The following is a 27290-nucleotide window of genomic DNA, read 5'->3' on the forward strand; positions in this document are numbered from 1 at the left end:
ATCAATTGATTTGCATTTTAATGAGGGAAATAAGTATTTGACCCCCTCTCAATCAGAAAGATTTCTGGCTCCCAGCTGTCTTTTATACAGGTAACGAGCTGAGATTAGGAGCACACACTTAAAGGGAGTGCTCCTAATCTCAGCTTGTTACCTGTATAAAAGACACCTGTCCACAGACGCAATCAATCAATCAGATTCCAAACTCTCCACCATGGCCAAGACCAAAGAGCTATCCAAGGATGTCAGGGACAAGATTGTAGACCTACACAAGGCTGGAATGGGCTCAAGACCATTGCTAAGCAGCTTGGTGAGAAGGTGACAACAGTTGGTGCGATTATTCGCAAATGGAAGAAACACAAAAGAACTGTCAATCTCCCTCGGCCTGGGGTTCCATGCAAGATCTCACCCCGTGGAGTTGCAATGATCATGAGAACGGTGAGGAATCGGCTTAGAACTCCACGGGAGGATCTTGTCAATGATCTCAAGGCGGCTGGGACCATAGTCACCAAGAAAACAATTGGTAACACACTACGCAGTGAAGGACTGAAATCCTGCACCGCCCGCAAGGTCCCCCAGCTCAAGAAAGCACATATACATGCCTGTCTGAAATTTGCCAATGAACATCTGAATGATTCAGAGGACAACTGGGTGAAAGTGTTGCGGTCAGATAAGACCAAAATGGAGCTCTTTGGTATCAACTCAACTCGCCGTGTTTGGAGGAGGAGGAATGCTGCCTATGACCCCAAGAACACCATCCCCACCGTTAAACATGAAGGTGGAAACAGTATGCTTTGGGGGTGTTTTTCTGCTAAGGGGACAGGACAACTTCACCGCATCAAAGGGACGATGGACGGGGCCATGTACCGTCAAATCTTGGGTGAGAACCTCCTTCCCTCAGCCAGGGCATTGAAAATGGGTCGTGGATGGGTATTCCAGCATGACAATGACCCAAAACACACGGCCAAGGTAACAAAGGAGTGGCTCAAGAAGAAGCACATTAAGGTCCTGGAGTGGCCTAGCCAGTCTCCAGACCTTAATCCCTTAGAAAATCTGTGGAGGGAGCTGAAGGTTCGAGTTGCCAAACGCCAGCCTCGAAACCTTAATGACTTGGAGAAGATCTGCAAAGAGGAGTGGGACAAAATCCCTCCTGAGATGTGTGCAAACCTGGTGGCCAACTACAAGAAACGTCTGACCTCTGTGATTGCCAACAAGGGTTTTGCCACCAAGTACTAAGTCATGTTTTGCAGAGGGGTCAAATACTTATTTCCCTCATTAAAATGCAAATCAATTTATAACATTTTTGACATGCGTTTTTCTGGATTTTGTTGTTATACTGTCTCTCACTGTTCAAATAAACCTACCATTAAAATGATAGACTGATCATTTCTTTGTCAGTGGGCAAACGTACACAATCAGCAGGGGATCAAATACTTTTTTCCCTCACTGTATGTACCTTACACAGCAAAGACAACCCTACAGCAGGGGCTGTTTTTTGTCGTTATTGAATGAGGGTACCTACGTAGAATTTATCCCTGGGACTTTAGCCCCTTCCCTCGCCCTCCGTAAACCTATTGGAGGCCCTGGGTATAGATCTTGGTGCGTGCTGTAATGTACACGGTATATTATGTGTTTTAAGTTATCTATAAATGTTTCCAGCAATTTGTGTGCATGCAAGCTTTTTTTGTGTATCCATGCACAGCATTGCGTACTTGCAAAAAAAACCAGTTCTGCAAGATTACATTTTTTGTTGTCAAATATCTTAGCCGTTTTGTCTGTAGATTTAACAGAAGCCTTGCAAACGTCCGTGCCTGTATCCTTGCTGGTGTGTCACGTTTAATTAATCGAGATCAAGTGATGCCATCACACCCGGCTTTTGCTATATTGACCACCAATTCGTACCAGTATTCTATCTTAATTTGGATTCACCAACCTCTGGGTGCCACTTTTTCTGCTTGTATTGGTAACCCACGCACTCCTCCATCCTTCACACGTGCCCCGTCTGTCACAGCCTCTTCTTCCAGATTACATCTACAGCACTGTGTTGCCGCATTCTATTCCAAACTTACAAATTGCTTCCCTGTGCTGAAATAACACATGGCATCCTCTGCATGGACATGGATTCAAAGGCCAGAAGCTGAAGTTCAGCGTGGGTCTCAGATTTTTTTGTCGGACAAGACCGCTGGGATAGTGCACATGAGCTGTATCCATAGAAAGACAGCTTACGTGCACCATCCCACACAGTCGTAGTGATTTTAGCAATTGCAGCCTTCAAACTGTTAGTTTGACACGTAGGCTTTGGCGATCAATATTATTCATAATTAAGGTTTTTTTGGTTTAGATTGTGTAAGTATAAATGTGTTGTTAAACCTGCCACCACTCGACATGGCCATTTAGTAAGGTTTGTCACGTAAACGAAACGTGCCAACTATTTACTACTTCAGCCCACAGGTGTGTTGGAGAATTCTGGCAAAATCGCCCGATGACGCTGGATGTACTTACCAGCAAAACGTCGTACTCAAATTGAATGTTGTGGATTTACTTTCCAACACACCGGTGTGCTGAAGAAGTAACTAATTGCCACGTTTTGTTTACATGAGGAACCTTACTAATTGTCTGTGCGGGTGGAGGCGGTTTAGCCACGCATTTATACTTAGGTGATCTAACAATAAAAAAACTGTATTCATATTGTTAGTTGAGCGCTGTAAAATTCAGCCTTTGTCCATCCACCACTGGATGAGGGCCTCCCCGTGCGGATTATGATGGTTGTTTGTCCATACTTCACGCTAGTCATGATGGGTTGGTGAAGGCTTGGAGCATAGATTTGGGAACATATAAAGAGTACAACGATGGATTTTGCTTGACTGCTGTCTGCTTTTAACGACAGCCCCACGTCCGCTTAACATTTGTTATATATGGTCGGTCACCTATTTGAGCAATGCAAGCTCCAGCCTGCTTAGCTTCTGAGATCTAATGAGATGGATTGTATTCTGGATAATTTGTCATCTATACTGTGGTATCTACTGTACATACATTGTGCATGGTTTTTTTTATCGCGTGTGTTTGCGTATCAGTGTTGTCATCTGCTTGTGGGTGCCTTTTTATTTATTGTGCACGAATCGGCCTAACTGTGAGTTTAGGTGTGTTTATTTTAGCCGTGGTCGTGTATAGCATTTGTGAGTGAGTGTTTGGCTAGTGTTCAGTACGCTCAGCACTTAACCTGCAGGGGTGTTACGATTCAGATATTTTAAATCGATTCTCAAGCTCACGATACATGCATGGAGTCAAGTGTAAGAAATTATATTTTTTGACTTTGTATATATGCTATATGTAATGAATTCAGATGACCCCTCCAACCGCTGCAGAATGTTATATTCACAACAATGTTATGAATATGATTACCGAATCGAATCACTATTCTAAATTGTGACAGTTCATTGAATTGCAAGGGAACATTTGGACAAATGATATGTTAATATTCTAATACCAATGTTCAGTGATATACTGATGGAACATTTAGACTTATGGAGCGAATACAACTACAAACGAGAGAGAGGAAAAAAAACATTAAAAAATACAAATGATGATGGTAAAAACAGTGATGAAAATAATCCATTCTTGAAATTCAAGTTGCAGAATTTTCTGAAGTGGCATTGCCATATCACGCAAATTGTTGTAAGGATGGATTGTCCGAGTCACCTGGTGGCCAGGTGACTCGGACAACAGTCACTGCTGAGTCGTGCCTACGTTAAAAAATATATTGCATAATAGCGATTGAGCTTGTTTATTGATGCCATAGCCTACTTTCTAATGTTTTACAGTGACTTACAGCTAAAACAAAAAAATCCTCGTAACTATATAAACACTTCTGCAGGTCTGCTACCTTTGTTAAATAATAATTTGAAGCCCTCGCTTCGGTTTAAGATAATTGTTAACTCACCTGCTGATGTGGCTATAGTATACCGTGCTTCTGGCGTTTTACAGCTTGAGCAAAGTAACAGCTTTGGTTCTTTCGGTAAAGTCACGTAGAAAGGTTAAAAGAAAATAACAAAAAAACTACGACGTTTCGATCGCAACACAAGGACCATCACTGCCCACTACTACCATCACCTCTCGCAGCAACCTCCACCGTCACCAGTGTATGTATAAAGCTAGGTGCAATGATTACCAGACAGCCTTTTAATTGGTGGAAACCCACCACCAGCACCATCATTGCCCACGACTACCATCACCTCTTACACCGCCCCACATCACCTTCCAGCACCGCCCCACGTGCTGGGGCACAACGTTTTTAATCCCTTACATTAACATTAGCTACCCCGCCCATGCTGCTGACACTTGGGATACGCCCATTTTAAACCTTTATAAACAGTTTGCCTTTAGAGGCTAACCCCCATTTCCTGATTACGACCGCTTGTGTTGCGATCGAAACGTAGTTTTTTTGTTATTTTCTTTGAACCTATCTATGTGACTTTACCGAAAGACCCAAAGAATATGAATTCCTGCAGTCACGAAAGCTTTAAGTCAAGTAGAGGTGCAATATGTTGCCTTGCAAAAGTGTTGTACTTGACAAGAAAGTCAGATAGTAGTGGGGGGGGGGGGTGCATTATGTAACTTTGTTTTGACAACAGGCTGTAAAGGGGGAAACAAACATTTAAAAAGTTCTTAGAAACAAATAGAATAACTGATCATAATATGCGCACGTTGTTTCTAGCCGTTCCATTGACCTTGGCATAATTCACTTGTTTTTTTATATGTCCAAGTATTAAATCGGTTCTCCCATGCATTGCACATTTTGCGACAGGAACTGACTTTTTGTTTGTTTCATTTAACTTTTTAACATTGGTGTTTTCACACAACCAATATGATTCATTTGTTTTTTGGATTACATCATGTGGGCGTAGCTCGAATTGACATAGTATCTACGCTGTAATCCAGTAACGAATTATGAATCGTTCGTTGGTATTTGCCTATGTTCCGGGTTAACCACGTATAAAAAAATGTTTATCAGATATATTTGGCACATCCCCATATCTACAGAACCACTAAGTTTCCTGTCAAAATATGTGGCTGGGTGACTTCGGGGATAATTATTGTTTATTTTGCATAGCATTACACTGCACTGTCGAAAATGACTTATTGTTTTGCTTGTTTATCAAGCCTTGAGTCTCTGTACAGCCTTTAATGAGGATCCTGCCAAGTTCACAGTCGGGGGCGCTATTGCTATGCGTAACTCCAATCGAGTTGTTTGCAGGTATTTTTCAGCACTGGGAGGTGTGACCCATTGTCAATTATATCCTAAATAACTTTTGTTAGCTATGGGAGGAAACCCATTCAGAACAGGTGGAGAACATACAAACTCCACTCAGGCACCCCAGTCACGAATCTCACCCGGTACCTTCCTGCTGTGAGGCACAAGTGTTACCATTGTGCTACGTTGTTGCCGTGAAGTATTTGTACATTAACCCTTTTTTGTTCCGAGACGTCTGCAAGTTGCAGCGTGAGGGGTCCCGTTCCCCTCTGAATCTCTGAACGCGAAAGCGGCTCCACGTTAATTTTACTTAGAGGCATAGCACTCCATGATATCTGGCGCCAAACTGTGCCACATGCCCTCTCCTGCATTGCCTTGTGGGAGGCCCGGTACCAATAAAGTTATTTTATGTGAGTTTTTCTTCCGGTTTCGTTTTGATGATGTACATATATAGTGAGGGAAAAAAAGTCTTTGATCCCCTGCTGATTTTGTACGTTTGCCCACTGACAAAGAAATGATCAGTCTATAATTTTAATGGTAGGTTTATTTGAACAGTGAGAGACAGAATAACAACAATAAAATCCAGAAAAACGCATGTCAAAAATTTTAAGAATTGATTTGCATTTTAATGAGGGAAATAAGTATAAGACCCCTCTGCAAAACATGACTTAATACTTGGTGCAAAACCCTTGTTGGCAATCACAGAGGTCAGACGTTTCTTGTAGTTGGCCACCAGGTTTGCACACATCTCAGGAGGGATTTTGTCCCACGCCTCTTTGCAGATCTTCTCCAAATCATTAAGGTTTCGAGGCTGACGTTTGGCAACTCGAACCTTCAGCTCCCTCCACAGATTTTCTTTGGGATTAAGGTCTGGAGACTGGCTCGGCCACTCCAGGACCTTAATGTGCTTCTTCTTGAGCCACTCCTTTGTTGCCTTGGCCGTGTGTTTTGGGTCATTGTCATGCTGGAATACCCATCCACGACCCATTTTCAATGCCCTGGCTGAGGGAAGGAGGTTCTCACCCAAGATTTGACGGTACATGGCCCCGTCCATCGTCCCTTTGATGCGGTGAAGTTGTCCTGTCCCCTTACCAGAAAAAACACCCCCAAAGCATAATGTTTCCACCTCCATGTTTGACGGTGGGGATGGTGTTCTTGGGGTCATAGGCAGCATTCCTCCTCCTCCAAACACGGCGAGTTGAGTTGATGCCAAAGCGCCCCATTTTGGTCTTATCTGACTGCAACACTTTCACCCAGTTGTCCTCTGAATCATTCAGATGTTCACTGGCAAATTTCAGACGGGCATGTATATGTGCTTTCATGAGCAGGGGGACCTTGCGGGCGCTGCAGGATTTCAGCCCTTCACGGCGTAGTGTGTTACCAATTGTTTTCTTGGTGACTATGGTCCCAGCTGCCTTGAGATCATTGACAAGATCCTCCCGTGTAGTTCTGGGCTGATTCCTCACCGTTCTCATGATCATTGCAACTCCACGAGGTGAGTTCTTGCGTGGAGCCCCAGGCCGAGGGAGATTGACAGTTATTTTGTGTTTCTTCCATTTGCGAATAATCGCACCAACTATTGTCACCTTCTCACCAAGCTGCTTGGCATTGGTATTGTAGCCCATTCCAGCCTTGTGTAGGTCTACAATCTTGTCCCTGACATCCTTGGAGAGCTCTTTGGTCTTGGCCATGGTGGCGAGTTTGGAATCTGATTGATTGATTGCTTCTGTGGACAGGTGTCTTTTATACAGGTAACAAGCTGAGATTAGGAGCACTCCCTTTAAGAGTGTGCTCCTAATCTCAGCTCGTTGCCTGTATAAAAGACACCTGGGAGCCAGAAATCTTTCTGATTGAGAGGGGGTCAAATACTTATTTCCCTCATTAAAATGCAAATCAATTTATAACATTTTTGACATGCGTTTTTCTGGATTTTTTGTTGTTGTTATTCTGTCTCTCACTGTTCAAATAAACCTACCATTAGAATTATAGACTGATCATTTCTTTGTCAATGGGCAAACGTACAAAATCAGCAGGGGATAAAATACTTTCTTCCCTCACTGTACGTCATTGGAATGGAATCGGAAGAAAAACTGCAACGTGAAAGGGTTATTATGAAAAGATGAATTTGTCGCCCTCTTTAAATGACCGCTTGGCAGTGCTCATATCTGTTGGCAGTTCTGAGCCTAAGAATGAAATTTCCACATTCCTAAGGCAAGGGCACAATATGTAAATGTGTTTTTTTAGATCTATTTCGACAAAAGCGGTAGTGATCGTAAATTGCTGCAGCCTGAATAAATAAAGCTTATTTACTTAAAAATGAAAGTGTTTTCTGAGGGTTAAATAAGGTTACCGTCTACTATGTCATTGCTAATGTGAAATTTTTGTTCTTGCAGGGCTTTTTCCGAGCATTGATCCTGGTAGGGTTTGTGTTGTTTCACATCACTTATTGCATCGATTCATAACACTGCACTAGTTTTCTCATTCACTGATACAAAGTTGTTATCGCAGCACTCCCATGCAGAGATTGGAGGTGAAATTTTACGTCAGTGTTCTTTTTCCCCATCTCATTTAACGTAAAATCGTCATTTATTCTATCGTTTTTCAACACTTGCTCGTGCCTTTCGGTTTACCGATGGCATTTAGACACAATATATGGCAGTGCTGAATTGCTCCACGTGTTGTTCTTTCCTTGAGTGTTAAATATTTCCTGTGGGTCACACCTTCGGTAATTAGCGTAATCAATTTACGGAGCGTTAACAAATGAACACCCGAGGGCATTGCATTTCACCATGGAGGAGGCCGAGGTGATAAATACTTGTTGGTGTCGCGAGCGGTCTTCTTTTGCCCTCGATCTTTTAAGCTAATTGTATTGAATGTAAAACAAAAATGTCAAAAGTGCAATCGGTTTCCCACTAAAACTAGCTGGGGGCAGTGGTGAAATTACACATTTCTAAAGCGCGGGGGGGGGGGGGGTGGAGGTGAGTTAAATCCTTATCGCAGTGATTGTTGATTGGCCAAAATTGATTTTCAATCCATGAGCTTCGATGAGTTGAGTCAACTCCCGATTTGAACTGTTGAGCTTTTCCGATTGCAAGCTGTGCTTTAAGCCACTTTGCTACCTGACCAGATTAATTTACTTCGATGCAGCATGTGCGAGGCTTAGGAATGCTGTAATGAATGTCTGTAATTCATTTACTGGTTCCTGCCTCCCTCCTGTTAAGCTCCTCGCTAACACCACTCTCCTTCCTCTATGCCTACATTAGTGTCAATGTAGTCAGCTTGTTTTATTTTAGTTATGGTCTTAGACTTGTCAATGATAACCTGTGGAAATTTTCACTTCATAATCTGGATTTAATTTAATAATTTATTTAATATTTTTAACGAAAGCAGACAAAATGTTGTCCATGATTAGCTATCAAAATTTGCCACACACAAATATTATCAACCAATCGGTGAACTCTTTTTACAGTGGCTACATATTTATATATCCATTACCAATTCATGAATTCCTCATTGCACTAAAGTTTAATGATTTTGCTAAGTTATAACAAGTGCATCTTAATTCAGACAAGTGAATACATTTTTTTCAAATTTGGCAAATGTGGACCGAGATATTTGAACCCAAAGTCACTTATCCTCTGGACGTTCCATCTTATTCAAAGACAAGACGACCCTGTCATTCTTCCCCAAACGTGCCTGTTCGACTCTGCTCTCTATGTCTGGGCTGTGCGCACAGGCGCCCTGGAGAACATGCTGGCTATGAAGCCGCCACAGCTGGAGGTGTACGAGCAGCCTAAGTCGCGCGGCATGCGCTTCCGCTACGAGTGCGAGGGCCGCTGTGCAGGCAGCATCCTGGGAGATCGAAGCACGGACAGCAACAAGACCTACCCGGCCGTCAAGGTGAGACACCCGACAAACCATCAGACGGTGAGACACCTGACGAACCGTTAAGGTGAGAACCATTACGGTGACCTCCTGACGAACCCTCAAACGGTGAGACACCTGACAAACCATTAAGGTGAGAACCATTACGGTGGGACTCCTGACAAACCCTCAGACGGTGAGACACCCAACGAAACCATCAGACGTCAACATACATACGTCAACATATTGTCTTGATGATGAACTCTCGGATGATGGCATAACACAGGTATGTGCAGGTATCAGTCATATGTGGGACCTGATTTGCCAGGATCACAATATTATCAGAGCATTTTTGCTGGCATGTTTTGCCACAAGTATGCGTGGTTAATGCAGACTTGATGCCTTGCAATAGGTATCTATTTGGTGTTTGAACATCTTAATACCTGTATTCTTAGCTCTTTCGGTAAAGTCACGTTCAAGGGAAACAATAAAATATATATAAAACAATAAAAAATTCTCACGACGTTTCGACCATAACACAAACGGTCGTCATCAGGTGTGTCGGTTTGCATAAATTTATTTTTAAACGGTGTATTTATTTATAAAAAAACGTCAGCGCCACGCGCAGCGATTTGGCAGTTTATTTAGAAGGACGAGTCCATCTATGTTCTGAAAAGAGGAGGGGGTAGACGAAAAATTAATGTATGCTGTCTGAAAGCCACTGTAAGCGTGAACAATCAATTAAGACCTGAAATGGTTTATCAAATTTTTCTAATGATTGCTAAGCCAGAATCCATCTTCTCGGTTGAAATTGTCTCTGTGCTTGTATATGTGGATAGCCTCATGAACGAATCTCTCATGGTAGTCAGATGGCTTACAAAGAACCTCTGTCTTGGAAAAGTCAATGTCATGTGAGCCTACTGAATTATAACAAATCGCTGCGCGTGGCGCTGACGTTTTTTTTTATAAATAAATACACCGTTTAAAAATAAATAAATTTATGCAAACCGACACACCTGATGACGACCGTTTGTGTTATGGTCGAAACGTCGTGAGAATTTTTATTGTTTTATATATATTTTAATATTTTATTGTTTCCCTTCAACGTGACTTTACCGAAAGAGCTAAGAATATGAATTACTGCAGTCACGAAAGCTTTAAATCAAAATCTTAATACCTGCTTTATTGGCAGAATGGTTAAAGCCTATTCTTATTTTCTTTCATCAATCATTTTTTTTATTTTACGTGCCAATATCGCCCTCGGTAAAATACGCGTCAGTGCACATTTCAACGGAACGGGAAGGGTACGGGGAGCATACAGCAACAGGAATGAAAACAGAAACCCTGTCACGCCCTCAGCGGCTAACACCGACTGAGCAAGGTAAATTGCAACCGCGCGCAAAATAAAGTGCAACCATGACATGATGATGATGGTGATGATGATACCCTCCCAGGTGGCACCCCACCACAAGAACACCCTCCCAAATGAAGCCCTACCGCCGCTATGAACGTGCCAATGTGCCGTTTTGACACCGCCAGATAATTCCCCATCACGCCCAACACGCGCTGTCTCGACGACGCGCTGTCAAGTGAAGGAGGGCCTTGCCACAAACAAACAGCACTTTCGTGATTTTCATGCCTTGCTCCACGAATGCGCTTTCATGAAGACACGCTATCACATGACGTCAGACCGCGGCAACGTGCCGTGTTGATGACGAACTTTCAGGTGGCGCGACATCACAGCAGTACGCTGGCATGATTTTGCACGTGAAGGTGAAGTGTTAGCACAGCGCCCGGCATGTAAACTTCCATTATCTTAAAATAATTTATATAGCGCCTTATCCAAGGCGCTTTGCACAAAATTAACAATCGTACAGATGAATGTAATGGTGGGGATGAGGTGAATGAAATAGATGAGAGCAAACATTGGGGGAAAAATCTGTGATGCGTGAATTGGGTGAAAGCGAAATTGATTACAGTAAATGATGACGAATGGATTGAATGAATGAGGAATGAGCGATAGCCGTATAATGAGAATATGAAGAGGGAAAAGTAACGGTGGTGGCGGTTATGAGGGGGAGATTAAGGGGTCATGGGGTGAGCTATGGAAATTAGGTGAGTTTTGAGCGCGTAGCGGAAACTAGAAAGCGACGGTGACTTGAATGTGGATCTTGATACGGGTTGGGGGGACGATTCGTCACATTCTTAACGTTGACAGCCTCACGATCTGCCATGTGTGTGTTGAGTTTGAGATTTGCGTTTGTCCACGAGGCTAAGTTATTGAGTATTGAGTTGACCGAACGACTTATCGCCGCAGCTGGTGAACTGCACTGGGCCGGCCAAGGTGCGCGTGTCGCTCGTGAGCAAGAATGACCCGCACCGGCCTCACCCGCACAGCCTGGTAGGGAAGGACTGCTCGGATGGTGTGTGCGAGGTGGACGTCTCCTCGGGGGTCACCATCGTGCAGTCAGTACTGGTGCACTGCACTCAAAACGCACAGAACAGTGCATACCACACACGCTGGACCCGATACACAAAAACGCCGCACTGTACAAACACGCCACATGCCAAACGCGGCACACGGCACACGGCACACGTCACGGAGACACACTCTGTTGGGCACACAACGTGCCACACACTGTTCTGGATACAACACACTTCCCTCAATAGATCACACACTGCACAATGCAGCACACAGAACACAGTGCGCAACACAGACGATGCTGCACACAGCACACTATACACCAAAAACAGCACTTAACTCACCACACAAAACACTGTACACTTAACACTGCACCCAGCACACGTCATATGACGTGCTGCACACAATACACCACGCACAGCACTTGACACATGAAATGCCACGCAATACAATGCGGCCACTCACACGGTACTCAAAAGATCACATTGCATACAACGAGCTACGCACATCGCGTAACACACCAGACACAAAATGGCACAGCACAATAGGATAAACCACATAAAAACTAAATAAATTGGCATGGTCTTGAGACTCAAGAGGGGCTTTCCCAGGAAAACAATAAATAAATATATCAGCATACTTCCTAGTTAGGAGTTGAATCTGCTTATCATCCCTCCGGAATCAATAACACGAGTACCGCTTCGTGGAAAGTTCACACCGCACAGTTTTGGAGGTGACGCGGCCTAGCCATGAGCGCGCTCCATTCGCCGCTTGTGTAGAGGTTCACAGTTCGATTCCAGCGGCCACCCTGGTTATTGCTTGCGGGTGTATTAACTTTCAAAATACACGCCACGTGATTCGCAGTGGACAGAGCAGGCCAGTTTACGCTGGCATCGTGGTCTCAATTTGCCAAGTTTCACAATTATGACCCAAAAATTAATCACTTGGAATATGACATGGCAATCGCCGTCCCACCGTCTGTGAAAGCTTGGCAGAACCCTCCTGAAAAGAACATTTATGCCACTGCCTCAGTGTGCTTGCTCGTTAAAGCAATTAGACACTTTGAATTGTATATCAGTGTTTAGGTATGTATTTCTAACTCTCTCGCACCGTACGTAGCCAACCGTGCTAGTCGGAGGTGCGGGATACAATTTGTTCTCAAAACAACGCTCTGTGTGCATAGTCTTTCATATCAATAATAATAATAATGTCCTGTTTGCCTAGTGTTTCTCAACAGTGTTCCCCAAAAACTCTGTTCTAGGTTCCAAAATCTGGGCATTCAGTGCGTTAAGAAGAAAGAGGTTGCGGATGCCCTGAAGCTAAGACTCCAGAAGAACGTGAACCCTTACAAAGGTAACGCATGATCCTGTACACCCGCTTTCCAGCGATCTATTATGCTTTACAGCCATAGAATTATAACAACAAAAAACAAGGCAGATGGGGTGCGCGAGCACGTGTGGGATGGCCCATTGCCTCCGTACCTTGTGCATAGCCGTCCAATGCTCACCGAGCTGCATTGGCTTCTGGTTGCCAAACTGTTGCATAAGGTCGCACTCATTATACACACACACAGTGCTTGCCATAATGAACCAACATACCTTGCTTATCTCGCCTAGGAGCGTAAACCATCACGCGAGCTCTGGTTATCCTCACAGCAGACTGGTCACTGCAGCGTATGCTTTCAGATGCGCTTTCGTGGTCATCTGGAATGCTCTTTGTACCGATATTAGGAATCCGCTATAGCTGTGCACTTTTCAATCTAGATTGAAAACTAATTTCTTTCAAACTGCGTTTCACGTTCAGTTTGTTGTCCTCAAACCCGCGCCTCCCGAGTTAGCACGGTTGGCGACGTACGGTGCGAAAGACGTTCTACATACATACGTACCTTGTCTGCTGGCCGCAGTTTCAGAGGAGCAGGCCCTGGGTACAGAGGAGATCGACATGAACGTGGTGCGGCTCTGCTTCGAGGCATTCATCCACGAGCGTGGTCGCGTCATTGCCCTGCCACCCATCGTCTCCCAGGAGATCAGAGACAAGAGTAAGCCGCCTCTCTCTTTAGCTCTTTCCGGGGAACGTCGGTACCACGTTTTTCGGCGACAAAAGGCACTCGTTCACGACGTGGAAAAAAATGCCTTGATGTGTATTGTGACCTGCGTAACATGGGGAGAGGCACTGGGGTCCGTGGGTCTTGAGTTTGGGGGGGGCCCCCCATACCAAACCACTGCTTTTAATGCATTAGCTCAGTGTAACGTGAGGACATGAAAATGCCTGCAGAGATCCAATATGGGTAAAACTTTAATATAACGTTGTGTTATGAAGAATAACTTGCCTGATAGAAAACCGGCCATATTTTATCAATGGTTACCCAAAAAATGAGTACTCTTTTTGCTCCGATCGCGACCAGTCACCCGCTTTCCTAGTGATAAAAGACGAGCACTTTTTTTTAAGTGTCACAGAATCCATTAGCTAGGCATTATTTTTCCTAACTTGTTTTTTTCCTGCAGAGGCACCGAACGTCTCGGAGTTGAAAATTTGCCGTGTCAACTTGAATGCTGGCAGTGCACGTGGTGGGGATGAGGTTTTCCTTTTGTGTGACAAAGTTCAGAAAGGTCAGTATGGATGTACTCCCCCCCCCCCCCCCAGCCTCGTTTTCGTTGTGATTCAAAGATCACATCTGTCATATAAATATAATTGATGTTGCTATAAGAAAATTGTTGTTGCTACCAATGGTGTTATTAGTAGTGCTTATCATTTGTCAGTTTAACACGTAGGCTTTCGCGACCAATATTATTCATAATAAAGGTTTTTGGGTTAGATCGCGTTATTTATAAATGTGTCGTAACCCTCCACCACCCGACACAGCCAAACAGTAAAAAATGTGTCACGTTTACAAAGGACAAATAGTTCACTACTTTAGCCCACCGGTGTGTTGAAGAGTGAATCAACATCATTCATCATTTGTGTTGCTCGTAGCAAGAATTTTCAAGATGGGATTTCCATACCCAGTGGAGCCGATTTAGGAATCGTATCATGCAGAACAACACTTTTCACTTGTCTTTGCATCTTGACTGTCGGTGTCGCCATTCACTGGACTTCGTCATTCTTAACATTTGGCAATTCACGCTCGATGTTAAGAATCACGAAGTCCCAGTGGACAGCAACACCGAGCGTCAAAAAAAAAAGCATTCTTTACTGAGAACGTAATTGAGCTTCCTTCGTTTCCGCGTGCAATGAGCAGAAGACATCGAGGTGCGCTTCTTCGAGCCGGATGGCAGCTGGGAGTCGCGCGGCAGCTTCTCGCAGGCCGATGTCCACCGGCAGGTGGCCATCGTGTTCCGCACACCGGCGTACCGCGACCCGGGCATCACGCGTCCCGCCAGCGTGCGCATGCAGCTGCGACGGCCGTCGGATGGAGAAGCCAGCGAGCCGATCGAGTTCCGCTACATCCCAGTCGATCCCGGTGCGTCCTGCCGATCGGACGCATTTTGGGATGGCGCGTTTTTTTTTTTATCATCATGGTCGTTTGCAAGATCATCGATTATCCGGCTTCTTCCAACATTATCCGGTGGTCCTGGCGAAACCTGCAAAACCGCTCCAAAGGCTGTAACTAGTCCGGCGATCAGCACCGTGTGTGTGACAAAAAAAGTAGCTATACTTGATTTCGGTGTTAAATATTTGGTACAGTACATTATACACTACATACAACTGAAAACAATGATAATACTGCACGTGTATACATCCCATGCAGAGTTTTCAAGATTGGAGTGGTAAGTATGGTATAGTAAACAGTAACTTTTTAAAGTAGGATATAAATTTTGTCTTTGTATGTTTATGCCAATTTCATGTCGTAAACAAATTTAAAACACTAAAAACACAACACCCAAAACATGTCATACAAGAATGTGCAAAAATAAGATATTTCAAGTAATGATTCGTGATTATCCGGTGTTTTTGAAAATCCGGCGTCCCCCCCCCTGAAGCCGCCGGATAATTGATCTACTTTGTTTAATTTCTTAGGCACCATACGTAGACAACCGTACTAATCGGAGGTGCGGGGGATGGACAACATTGTGGTTGGTGAGCACAGGCCCAAAATCACCAAGTGGCCAGCAACATACATCGCTAATCAAGGTGTCATAGGGGAGGGTCGATATACGTTTCTTGACATGAGCAAGGTTACAGGGACTTGGGAATAGACGCAACGGGAGGATTTGTGTGTGTGCTTGTGTGTATGCGTACGTGGGGAATGGTGTTTCACGCAGTGTGCTTAGGTTTTATTTCCGATCATGGCTCACATCAGTGGTGATTATCTAAATTTTTCCTGTGCATCACCCCGGTCGATTAAGCCTTAAAATTAGTATCTTTTGTGTCGCAACATTTACAATCTTGGCTCTCCAACACACCGGTGTGCTGTACTAGTGACGAATTGGCATATTCTGTTTACGTGACAACCCTTAGTAGTTTGCTGTGTCGGGTGGTGGCGGGTTTTATCAACACATTTATATGTATACGCCGTTTAACCCACAAAAACCTCTATTATAGATGATATTGGTCGCGAAAGCCTCCGTGTTAAACTGACCTTTTTATATGTTCTATTGCAAGGCAATGAATCATTTATTTGTAGTCCTCACAAGAGATGTGTGGCAATGTAAGTTAAAATCCAAATTTGAATCCGTAGATTTTTGGTTGCATGCATTTGTGATCCAACTGAGGCTTTCAACTCCATTCACAAATGGCTGAAACATGGATTCAAACTCAGTATCTCAGCGGTGCCGTCTCTGTGCTTGGGCAATGAGTACAAGCCACTTTTACTGACCTGGCTGCCTCTGACTTGTGTGTATCACGTTATGTTTTCGTTATCGCACTTCTGTCAGATCCCCACAAGCTGCAGGAGAAGCGCAAGCGAAAGGCCGATTCGTTTGACAAATTCCTGGAAAGCACCAACATCACCGGTCTCGGGACTCCGTCTGGGAATATTGCAGAGAGGAAGGTGGCTGTGAGCACTACCAGTTCGCAGAAGTCCAAGGAGCTTCTCCGCCAGAAGATTCAAGATAAAAGTACGGCTTGACACACATTCTCCCACTACCACCAACACCGCAGTGTGAAGGGAGTGCTAAGCTGTCGGGTTTGTGTGTGCGCATGTATATGTATCTGTGTGAATTTACCTGGTAATGTGTAAACATTGCCACTAGGCAGACAAAGGCAGCCAGGCTTGGTATTGGCCACCCATCCCCCCCGTGTGCTGTGCTGGCCTTCATAGTTGCTCGCTAACAGCATTTGCCCCAACAATCTTTTAAGGCTATACGAGGGATCCTTGTCTCTGTGCCATTCCTCGCCTCCTCATCAATAGGAGTTGAAGAATGTTCATGGCTTACACCCCCACAGAAGATGACCATCACTGGAGTGGCAGTGTGTAGTGGTTCGTGCGCTGCGCTACAAACCCGGTCACCCGAATTCGATTCCCGCTCGCAGCCAACACGAGTGACGATCATCTGAACCAGTCCTGGGTCTCCCCTAGGTCGTCTCAGCTGGTGCGATGTGTAAATATCAGCACTGGGGAGACAAACGCAGCCTGGCATGGTGCCAACTACACACCCCCATCGTGTGCCGTGCCGTCCTAAATAGGTGCTCGCTAACAACACTCGCGCCAACAGTCTATTAAAGGCTAAGTAGTGTGGGGAGGAGTAGAGGAGTAGTTTGTGCGCTGTGCTACGATTACCACAACCTGGATGATATCAGAGGCAAAAATCTGAACTTATAAGTACCTGGTGTACTCATTGGTTTTTTCGGTTAAGTCACGTATGTAGAAATACAATAAAATGACATTAAAACAAAACAATCACGACGTTTCGATCACAACACAAGGGATCTTCATCAGGTGTCAAGAACAAATCATGGAAAGAACAAATCATGGAGGTAAATACAACAGAAAAGATGAGAGACGAGAATTTAACAAACCTAAAAAACATTATGTGAAGCACAACCAATCAGGCCAACAACACAGTTAGACACTTCCTGACGGACCACGAATTTCAGAAGTGTTAAATTTCGTGTTCAACTTCTGGATTGCAAAAAAACAGCATAGACAGTGAAAATACGAGGTGCATGGTCAGTAGGAAAGACGGACAGAGAGGCAAGGAGAGAGAGAGGGATGAACAGCAGCTTAAATAGGATATAAGGTTTGGGGGTGGGGGCCAGAAAGAGAGTGGCAGCTCATCTTGCGGCAGCTCTAAAACAGCACATCTTGCATATACACAGAAGCGGGGGGAGGGGGGGGAACAGGTTTGGGGTGCAATGAGTAATTTTATGCAGTCACGAAAGCTTTAATTACCTTATCAAGTACCTGGTGTGTTGTGTAAATATCAGCACTGGGGAGACGAAGGTGGCAGAGTGAAAAGCTGGCCACACCACCCGCACACACACCCTCTTGCGTGCCGTGTCGACCTTGAACTATGCTTGCTAACGTTACCTGTTCCAACAGCCTTTGTATCTCTATGGGCTGTGTGCGTCGTTTGATACCTGTGGACTGCCGTTTCACAATCGGTTGAATTTGTCACTGGCTGTAGATGTTAAACTTAGATAAGTGCGGCTGCCTAGTGGTGCTTGTGGTAGCATTTCAAATCTTACTGAGCTGTAAAGAAATTGCCGTTGGATTTTGGACGCCTTGAAGATTGAGGGACATTTTTCACGTCTTAATGAAATGCTCATAATGCACCGATTATTTTTTTTTACCACTAGATAGGTAATGGAAACATTGGCATATTTTTACTGAAAGTACATGAAAAAAGTAATTGTAATTAGCTGTTATTTCAAATTAGGCAACATTTTCAGCAAACAGTTGACCACACAAAATATAGTTATGCAGTTTAATTTTGAAAGTAATTGTCTAGTTTTAGAAAATATGCCTTCTATATGAAATACTTGAATGGTTTAATACATAAATGAAAATGCACCATTACCATCCCAGTGTGGATTAATAAGTTACTAAGTATGTCGGACGCCATCATATTTTATGAGCGCTGATCAAGAATGGCGGATGCATTAGTTGTAAATTAGTCGGTTGACATACTCTGCTCAAGGGAAAAAAGCTACTTTGTAATCGTACTAATTAATACTCGCGCCCAAAACCGTGGAATTATCCTTGCATTCAGGCCTAGTTACTCCAGTCAGCTTGCCACTGTGTAGAGCGCAGTTAATTGAGGGTTTTACAAGGACCATCGTCCCGCCTGGGTGAATAATATTTGTTGATACATTTACATTATTTCCGCTTTCTGTAAAGTCCGCAGCAGTCATCTTGCAGAGTTTTTACCACCTGTTCAGGGCCTCCGTTGCCACCGAGTGCTGCCCCAGTGACTATGTGATTGAGGAGACGCTTATCAAAGTGAAAGTGTGATCTTACAAATCGGCGTATCCTGCAACTCTGTTGTCTCAGCCCAAGAAGCCTCCTTCATGCGGGGTGCTGGCTTCGTCTCCTCCCCACGCACGCCGCCAGCCTCCGCCGGCTACGACGCGCAGCCCTCCCTGAGCGGCGTCACCGTCGCGCCATCCGTCCATCCCGCTATGCCTTCGTCGTCGTTGTCGCTGCTGCTACCCGCGGCAACATCAAAGGCGCCATCGCCCGGTCACACGGCGCGCCAGAGCTCTGTGGCTGTGAGCGCCAGCCCCAGCGTCGGCTCCGTGCTCGTGCTTGGCACAGGCGGCGGCCACTACTCGCAGAGCGCGCTCGCCGCTGACATGCAGGGCCTCAACGTCACCGAGCTGAACCCTGTACGGCCACCGGCAGCAGCAGCAGCGGCAGCAGCAGCGGCGCAATCGAGGGCTGCCGAGAACCACAGTCCCCTGACGTCGTTCGACATGCCTGCCGCGACAGGGGGCGGCATCGACAGCCTGACGGCCATGAGCTTCAGCGAGTTTGAATTCCTCGGCAACGACATGTACCCGTTCGTGCCCAATGAAGACTTGGTGATATTCGCCACACCGGCCTCGCCAACGCTGCCCGCGCAACACGTGACGCTCACCAGCGCCGCCGCCACGGCCGCCGCCGCCGCCACAACCGCCGCCGGCACACCCGACCCGGACCAGACGACATCGGTGAGTCAGCTGTCGCAGCAGCAAATCTCCGACGTGCTCAACATCATCCAGCACTCCATGCGTCATCAGCAGGATGGCGCCACTGCCCCGGAAACGGCCGCGGCGACCGGTGCCGCCCAGGCGAACTTTGCGACGAATTCGCCCGACGGGCGGGAAGTGCCGGCTTGGTCCGGCGGTGCAGTGAACGCACAGTCACAAATACATTCGCATTCGCCTGCGCCCGATCAGTCCCTGCAGGCGCCGGGAGCCGCGTACCTGGCAGGGCAAACTGGCTCCGGCCTGGGACCCGGCTACTTGTCGTTTCCCGACGATATGCGCATGGAGAGCCTGGAGCGGCTCGACAGCGCTGAGCTCAACCGGCTGCTTGAGACGGTGACCATGGACATGACCAACAACGTGGGCAGCGCTGACGGATTCTTGTAGAGAAATGGCGCCGCCCGTGAATGGTTGTTTATTGATGGCGGTAAACGGCCTTTATTTATAGGAAAACAGCCTGGGGTGTTGGCGGCTGTGGTCGTATTCGCAAGTTGGATGAGTGACGAGTTTGAGAAAATATGATTCGGCGTCAACTCGGCTGATTTTTTTTTTACCTGCTTGGCTTGCTCATTAGGAATTTGATGGTGGTCATCTTGTCGGATTAAAACGCACACCGGGCATGGGAATCTACTTTGCACCACTGGGCTCGGAAAACTGGCTCATGACTGAAGCGGAGATGAGCACCCACGACATGGCCAGTTTTATTTGGAAGCAAGATACATTGATTTATTTGGGAATTATCAATGAATCGCAGGACTTTTTAAAAGTGTCATGCCTTCATATGTTTGGCCATTTACTTTTTTTAGGTGCGTGCTTAGAGATAAAAAATAATGCACACATTTTTAAGAAACTACAAAGTCGCTTTTGTGGTATTGCAATATCCTGATCAGCTGACGGTCGTGTGATTTCTATATAGCCCCAACAACCCCACCTCCACGAAGCTCCGGGTTACAGAGGTGTGTGTGTGTGTGTCATGCCCGGAGTTTTGCCTCGCTGTCGTACAGTCGCGAATATTCATGGCCTGTTGTTCTGATGTATTTTCGGGCTGCCGTAGTATGCGCTGCGCTGCGATGATAGTGGCTGTACGTTTTATTCATCCACTGGTACCTATGAGGACCCGCCGCCACTAACGTGGAGAGCATCCATGCCGGATGATCATCGTAGGTTCCCTTGTGGTAGGATAAAGTGTGGGAATCTTGCAGTTTGTTGAAAGGCATCGTGGGGAAGTTAAGTTCAAGTCCCTTGATAGAGGGAGACTACTACTTCCACTTTTATGGTATAAAGACTGTTATACTTACATGCTGAGCTATACTGAGCATAATTGTCTTTTGCTACCCTCTGCTGATGTATAGAAAACACAAAGGTACTCAAATCCTTTGACTTCTTGTGAGCTGTCACACTTGAGGATAATGCATTATCTCTTCAAATCGTACATATGGGCAAGACTGGATAGAGTTTTAGACTGAGAATCTAAAAGGTTAACTTTCAAAAACCCAGTTTGGGGAAGACTTGGGTGCATTGTTCCACCAGCCCTCTCCGATGTGTATTTATGTTGTGCCGTGTTGTTGCTCGTCACGATGTCCGACGTGTCGCTCCAAATACGAGGAACTTCTTCAGGAACGGAATTGAATTGAAGCTCCCACAAGCATGTGCAGCATATTGAGTGGAGAACTTTAATGAATGAAGATCACAAGAACTGTAACCATGGTAGTAGTGATAATAGAGTGATAACGTGGCCACCTATTGCGGACTTATTGAGTGGTCTGAACTTAACCAGCGAGTTCTGGAATCAATCGTCAACCCGACTGCTTTTCTCTTCAAATCTATCACGTACATTGAGGGTGGAACTGGGAAATCCAGCCCAGATTTAACAACTTTTTTTCGACCTCCGAGGGGTGGGTAATGAGCCGAGTTGACCCCCCCCCCCACCAGAATTTGTATTCACAAATCCTTTTGTTTAATGGGAACTCTAACCACAGCCATGCAGCACTACCCAGCCAGGCTTATCAAGCACCGTCCCATAAGTAAAGAACACTGGGTTTAAAAAAAATCCCATTTTGTTAAATCCTTTGCTTTACTATGTTTTGACATTAGTTTTTAGGAATTCCGCTGCATGGCTGACTGGTGTTTTAAGGCACTAAGTTCCGCATACACGGTGCGAGTGTAAGAGCGCTCACGTGTGCTAAGGCCATTTTGTGTAAATACTATTGCCATATGTCTTAATTGTGGACTGTGGTGGTTGGCGATGATGGTCAGTGGTGTTCAATACTCTTGCAAAAATTTTTAAGAATTCAGAGCATGTCGATTGAATAAGCCATCAAATTTAAAAACACAGCTGTAAGATTCTATACAACAGGAAAAGCGCTGATAATCGCATGCACGTGGCGTGTGAAAACGCTGAACGTGCACACGTTGACAAACTAAAACACAGAAATCATCAGACCACGGGTTGCAACGTACATTTTTATTGTCGATGCTGTATAAGCATGGGGGGGCCATTTTGGCGCATTGAAAAAAAATTGTAATGAGAAATGGAACCGGTTTCTCCTCTCAGCAACGTGGGCATACATGGCAAGACTCGTGCTAAAACCTGAATCAATCGAACACGGCTGAAATTTCGTCACCGTTGCTGTCACTCGGATGTTGTGCTAGACGAAATCGTCGACGCATTGCAGGCAATCGAGCGTAGCAACGGTTGCAAACCATCTTGCGGCTGTTTAATTTATTTCTTTTGAGGCCAGTTTTCATGCTACATTACTCCGATTTCTACGCAAGCACGCAAAATGGTCCACTAGGGCAAGACTCTTCTCATTTGGCAGCCCGGTGTCATGTGGTAGAAATTCCACATTCCTCGGTGTTTACTTAAGAATACTGTCAACGTTCCACAAACCAGTTATTTTACATACCTGTCAACCCTTTATCAGTGCCTACCTTATTGCAGACCAAATTCAGACCTTATTGGTCACACCGTGCCCTTATGAATCTCAACGTTAATCCTAAAAAGTCCCATCATAAGGGAGATACAAAAACAAATCGAATTTTCCTTGCCCCTATTGAAACGGCTGTATGCCGTAAGGACCTGAACCTGAACTCAATTTCCCTGTACAAGAATATGGGTAAATCGTATGGGTTGACAGGTATGATTTTTTTTTATTAACCCCTTAGTGATAATGGGTTGTGAGCTAAACTCTCAACTGTGATTTTTAAACTTATGATAATGATACTTGGCTGGAGAAAATGCTCACCAACTCGCCTAGTCTGTTGCTGGTGCTACTATTGCATGGCACACAGTGGGCCTCTGTTAACATCTGTGATAACATTTAAGTGATTGTCACAAGATTAAACGTTGGTATTTTTTTATAAAGCCGATTCACACCTTTGCAAAGCATCCTTAATAAAATACGTCACCAACTAAATTCGGTGAACGCTATAATGGTGCGCAGTAATATGCGGCTCACAATCGGAACCACTTTGTGGAAAGTCCTCTTGACAGAATTTCCCCCGCCATAGAAATGCAGAATTTCCACCACGGGCTGTAAGCAGGAGATAAGTGCTGCAAATTATATTTTTTGTTACTTGAAAATTAGGTAGAACCTAGTCTCCTGGAAGCTATTTTTAAGATTGTGAGCCTCAAACCTGGACCTTGTGTTTCGCCAGTGTTTTAAACTTCCAAATGTGAGCAGTTGAGTGATTTGTGGGACAGTCATCAATGTTGACATATTTTCACTTATCTGTGGCCATTTCGTAGGTTTTATTTGTTTAATTAGTGCAAAGTTTTTTTTAATTAAAAAGAACTGGAAAAGTTTGGCATTTTAAATACTTTATAACGAAATTGCAGTTCTGCTGTTTGTCTCATCGCAACGTATTGTTTTATCAGCGGTGCACTATCGTGCTGTTATAAATGACACGCGTTGCCTTGTACATAATAATTTTCCTTTCATATATCTTGGTAGTTCTGCTATAAAAGCATATTGGTTTTAACCCTGCACTGAAGATGTTTTTAGATTCATTATTTTAAAACCTGGTGTATGTGATTTCCAACTTAAGTTAAATGTACAGCATTGCAATTTTTCACACGTTTTAAGCAAGCAAATCTGTCATTATTGGTTTTGTTCCACTACTGCCCTTCAACCTGGCCTGATTTTAAAATGCCTCGCACACATGCATTTGGAGTAATGCATGGAAATCGATAACATGAAAGTGAACCTACATGTTAATACAAAAAGGTGGAAGTTAGGCCAAAAACATTGGATGAGATTGTAGATTTAGCTGGTAAACGGTTTACTTGCCTTTTATATTTCGGCCATTACGGAGGCCTTCATGAAGAGACGTTGACTCCAGCGGCTTGTAATGTGATTTGTATCGTATTTTGCGAGACTCATTGGAGTTGACGGAGCAAAATGAAATACTAAAAGTGTTTTCTGTAAACAACTGCTGTTTTAAATCAATCCTAATAGGAGTTATAGGACTGCATTCATAACATACTTTCTAATTTCCCCCATTTGTTTAAAATAAAAGTTGTGCTTGTGTTATTTACGTCTCCCCCCCCCCCCCCCCCTTCAGGTATCATCCACTTGATGTAACAAACATAATTTTAACTTGGTTGCAGTCTTGAGAGAGAGACTGGCCCGTAGTATGCTTTTATAGAGATTATTTGTCTGAACAGGTAGTTAAGGTAGCATTTGAACAACACTTTGCCACGTAAGCTCGCCTGTTAATCGTGACTCCCACCGCTCTAAAGGAAGCGTGCTGTGCTTTGTGACAGCATGCCATGAACGTGCAGAGAAGCCACTCGCAGACGTTCGTTCGGCGCTTGCACACGACTGCAAACTTGAGTGCGTGTCAATCTAACGCATTCATGCCTTCACAGCCATGGGTGATCAATCCAGTGGCGGGGTGGCGCAAAATCTTGGGAGAAGAAATTGCTCGACACACAAGTCCCACTTGGGAAACCCACACTTGAAATCGTATCCGTTGGCAAATCCATAGCTACCATGTGTCCAGTCTGTTACGATTCAAGTCGAGTCCTATACCTTAACATGCAACACAGGCTGCCTCGCATTAAAAGGGAATAATTTTAAGTGGTTGGCAGACTGTAAAGTCCAAAGGAGATTTGGTAATTGAGGTCTGGAACATGAAACTTTTAATGGGGACATGAAAATGTGTTTTTGTGAGTTTTATGGGCTTTAACATTCAACATCTGACTGCTCTAAAGCCATCTTGAGAAAATATTGGTATTGGATGTAATTTGTTCTAGCCCATGTCTTTGAAACCTTACGTAGTACGCATGCACAATGAGCCACTTTTGCTTATCGGGAGTGGAGTCTTAGCACTTTCAGTTGTTCCATAGGAAGTCTTGAAGCTGTTGTGTTAAAGGGTGTTCAGAGTTTATTGAATGCTTTGATCTATGCTTTAATACCAACAACATGGAAATGTGGACTTATGAATCAGGGACACAATGCAGGAGTAATTAAATAGTTTTCTTGAATTGCAGGCATGTGTGTTTCTCATAACTTTGTCATATCTGGTAAAAATGTTCAGTACATTGTGTGTGCTCTGTATATTGACAAGTAAATCATAGTTAAATAAAATAACAATTGCCTTCGATACCTGCATTTGCGTTTCTTGCAAATGTTAACTGTAGGCATGTGTGAAGTCACTTATATTATCGTTTTGCTCAAATAGACCCAAAGAATAAGACGAGTAATGCTCAAATTCAGCGATCATTGCTGTAAGGTACACATGATAGTGGGAACCAGTGTATCCATGAACTCGCAACCACCTTCGAATTGAGTGAATCCCTCTCACCTTGTGCCACTTGGCCAAATGGACAACAACTAGCTGTGATTTACAACCGGTGTGCCGCTGTGGCAAAGTCCCCTGGTGTGCCACGGGATTTTTGGGATTGCAGGAAAGGAAAGGACCTCGCTGTCCGCAAGCTGTGCAGTCGAACTCCTCCGTGCCGTTCAGTGGCTGATCCAGACCCCCCCCCTCCCACCGTCCTCCCCTCTCCCATTGGTCACTCTTGCTCAGTACAAGCCCCACCTACCGTCCTCACCTTTCTTCCATTGGCCGCTCAAGCTCAGTACAGCCCTCCTACCGCCCTCCCCTCCCATTGGTCGCTCATGCGCAGTACAGCAGCCACCTACAACTTGCCTTCTCTCCCATTGGTCGCTCGTGCACAGTACAGCAACCAACCTTTCGGCCACCCTCTCTCCTATTGGTCGCACATGCACAGTACAGCACCCACCTGCAAATCACCCTCTCTCCCATTGGTCGCTCATGCCCAGTACAGCAACCAACCTATTGCCTACCCTCTCTCCCATTGGTCGCTCATGCTCGTTACAGCCCCCACCTACCATCCTCCCCTCTCTCCCATTGGTCGCTCATGCTTAGTACAGCCCCCACCTATTGCCCTCCACTCTCCCATTGGTCGCTCATGCACAGTACAGCAACCAACCAATCGGCCACCCTCTCTCCCATTGGTCGCGCATGCACAGCACCCACCTACAAATCACCCTCTCTCCCATTGGTCGCTCATGCCCAGTACAGCAACCAACCTATTGCCTACTCCCACCCACCTACAAATCACCCTCTCTCCAATTGGTCGCTCATGCCCAGTACAGCAACCAACCTATTGCCTACCCTCTCTCCCATTGGTCGCTCATGCTCGGTACAGCCACCACCTACCATCCTCCCTTCTCTCCCATTGGTCGCTCATGCTTAGTACAGCCCCCACCTATTGCCCTCCCCTCGCCCGTTGGTCGCTCATACTCAGTACACACTCCACCAACCGCCCTCCCCTTTCTCCCATTGGTCGCTTTGGCGCAGTACAGCCCCCACCTACCACTCACCCTCTCTCCCATTCGTTGCTCATGCTCAGTACAGCCCCCACCTATCGCCCTCCCCTCTCTCCCATTGGTCGCTCATGCTCGGTACAGCCGCCACTTTCCGCTCAACCTCTCCTATTGATCGCTCCTGCTAAGTACAGCCCCCACCAACCGCCCTCACCTCCCATTGGTCGTTTATGCTCAGTACAGGCCCCACCGACCACCGCTCTCTCCCATTGGTCGCGCATGCGCAGTACAGCCCCCACCTACCACCCTTCCCTCTCCGATTGGTCGCGCATGCGTAGTACAGCCACAACCTACCACCCAACCTCTCTCCCATTGATTGTTCACACTCAGTACAGCCGCCACCTACGGCTCACCCTCTCTTCGATTGGTCGCTCAACCGCAGCACAGCACCCACCAGCTGCCCTCCCCTGTCTCCAATTGGTCGCTCATGCGCAGTACGGCAGACGACCGTCAACGCCCACCCCCGGCCCTCTCAACTTCCTCGGCCGTGCACGCGCGGTTGGCCAAATAGCCCAAACCACCCACCCGGAGACCTGGGGGGCCCACAGTGATTTTTTTTGTTTGTGTCGCGTGCAGCGAAGATGGAGCAACGTTTGGATGTGTGCCGTGGAATGAAAAATAGATTGAGCACTGACATGAGAGTATACTGGATAGGACCACCAGGTGGGGCTGATGATGCACAAGTACGAGATATTCTCAAGCACTGCATCCCCCAATGTCCTTCATATGCTTGAGCAATGGTGATAATGCAGTGTATACTCTTGAGGGAGTA

General features: G+C 45.4%; 1 protein-coding gene across 5 annotated transcripts in view; it reads left to right on the plus strand.

The window, feature by feature from the left end:
* LOC116953924 (uncharacterized) overlaps window positions 1-25268 on the plus strand; it is a 33933-nt gene extending 8665 nt beyond the window's left edge. For 3 of the 5 annotated variants that reach the window (XM_032974240.2, XM_032974242.2, XM_032974244.2), the window contains exons 2-10: window positions 7642-7665; window positions 8985-9148; window positions 11430-11578; window positions 12796-12887; window positions 13438-13572; window positions 14039-14143; window positions 14773-14994; window positions 16409-16591; window positions 18967-25268. In XM_032974240.2, the coding sequence (XP_032830131.2) occupies window positions 7642-7665; window positions 8985-9148; window positions 11430-11578; window positions 12796-12887; window positions 13438-13572; window positions 14039-14143; window positions 14773-14994; window positions 16409-16591; window positions 18967-20048 (2156 nt within the window). In that variant the 3' untranslated portion in view covers window positions 20049-25268. Of the gene's footprint in view, window positions 1-1238; window positions 5252-7641; window positions 7666-8984; window positions 9149-11429; window positions 11579-12795; window positions 12888-13437; window positions 13573-14038; window positions 14144-14772; window positions 14995-16408; window positions 16592-18966 lie in introns of those variants that run through there. The other 2 variants (XM_032974241.2, XM_032974243.2) reach the window with 2 other exon arrangements.
* The last annotated feature ends 2022 nt before the right edge of the window (window positions 25269-27290 follow it).

The sequence above is a fragment of the Petromyzon marinus genome, chromosome 53, assembly GCF_048934315.1.
Source record: "Petromyzon marinus isolate PM22_M1 ecotype Great Lakes invasive population chromosome 53, UKy_Petmar_22M1.pri1.0, whole genome shotgun sequence".
Lineage (NCBI taxonomy): Eukaryota > Metazoa > Chordata > Hyperoartia > Petromyzontiformes > Petromyzontidae > Petromyzon > Petromyzon marinus.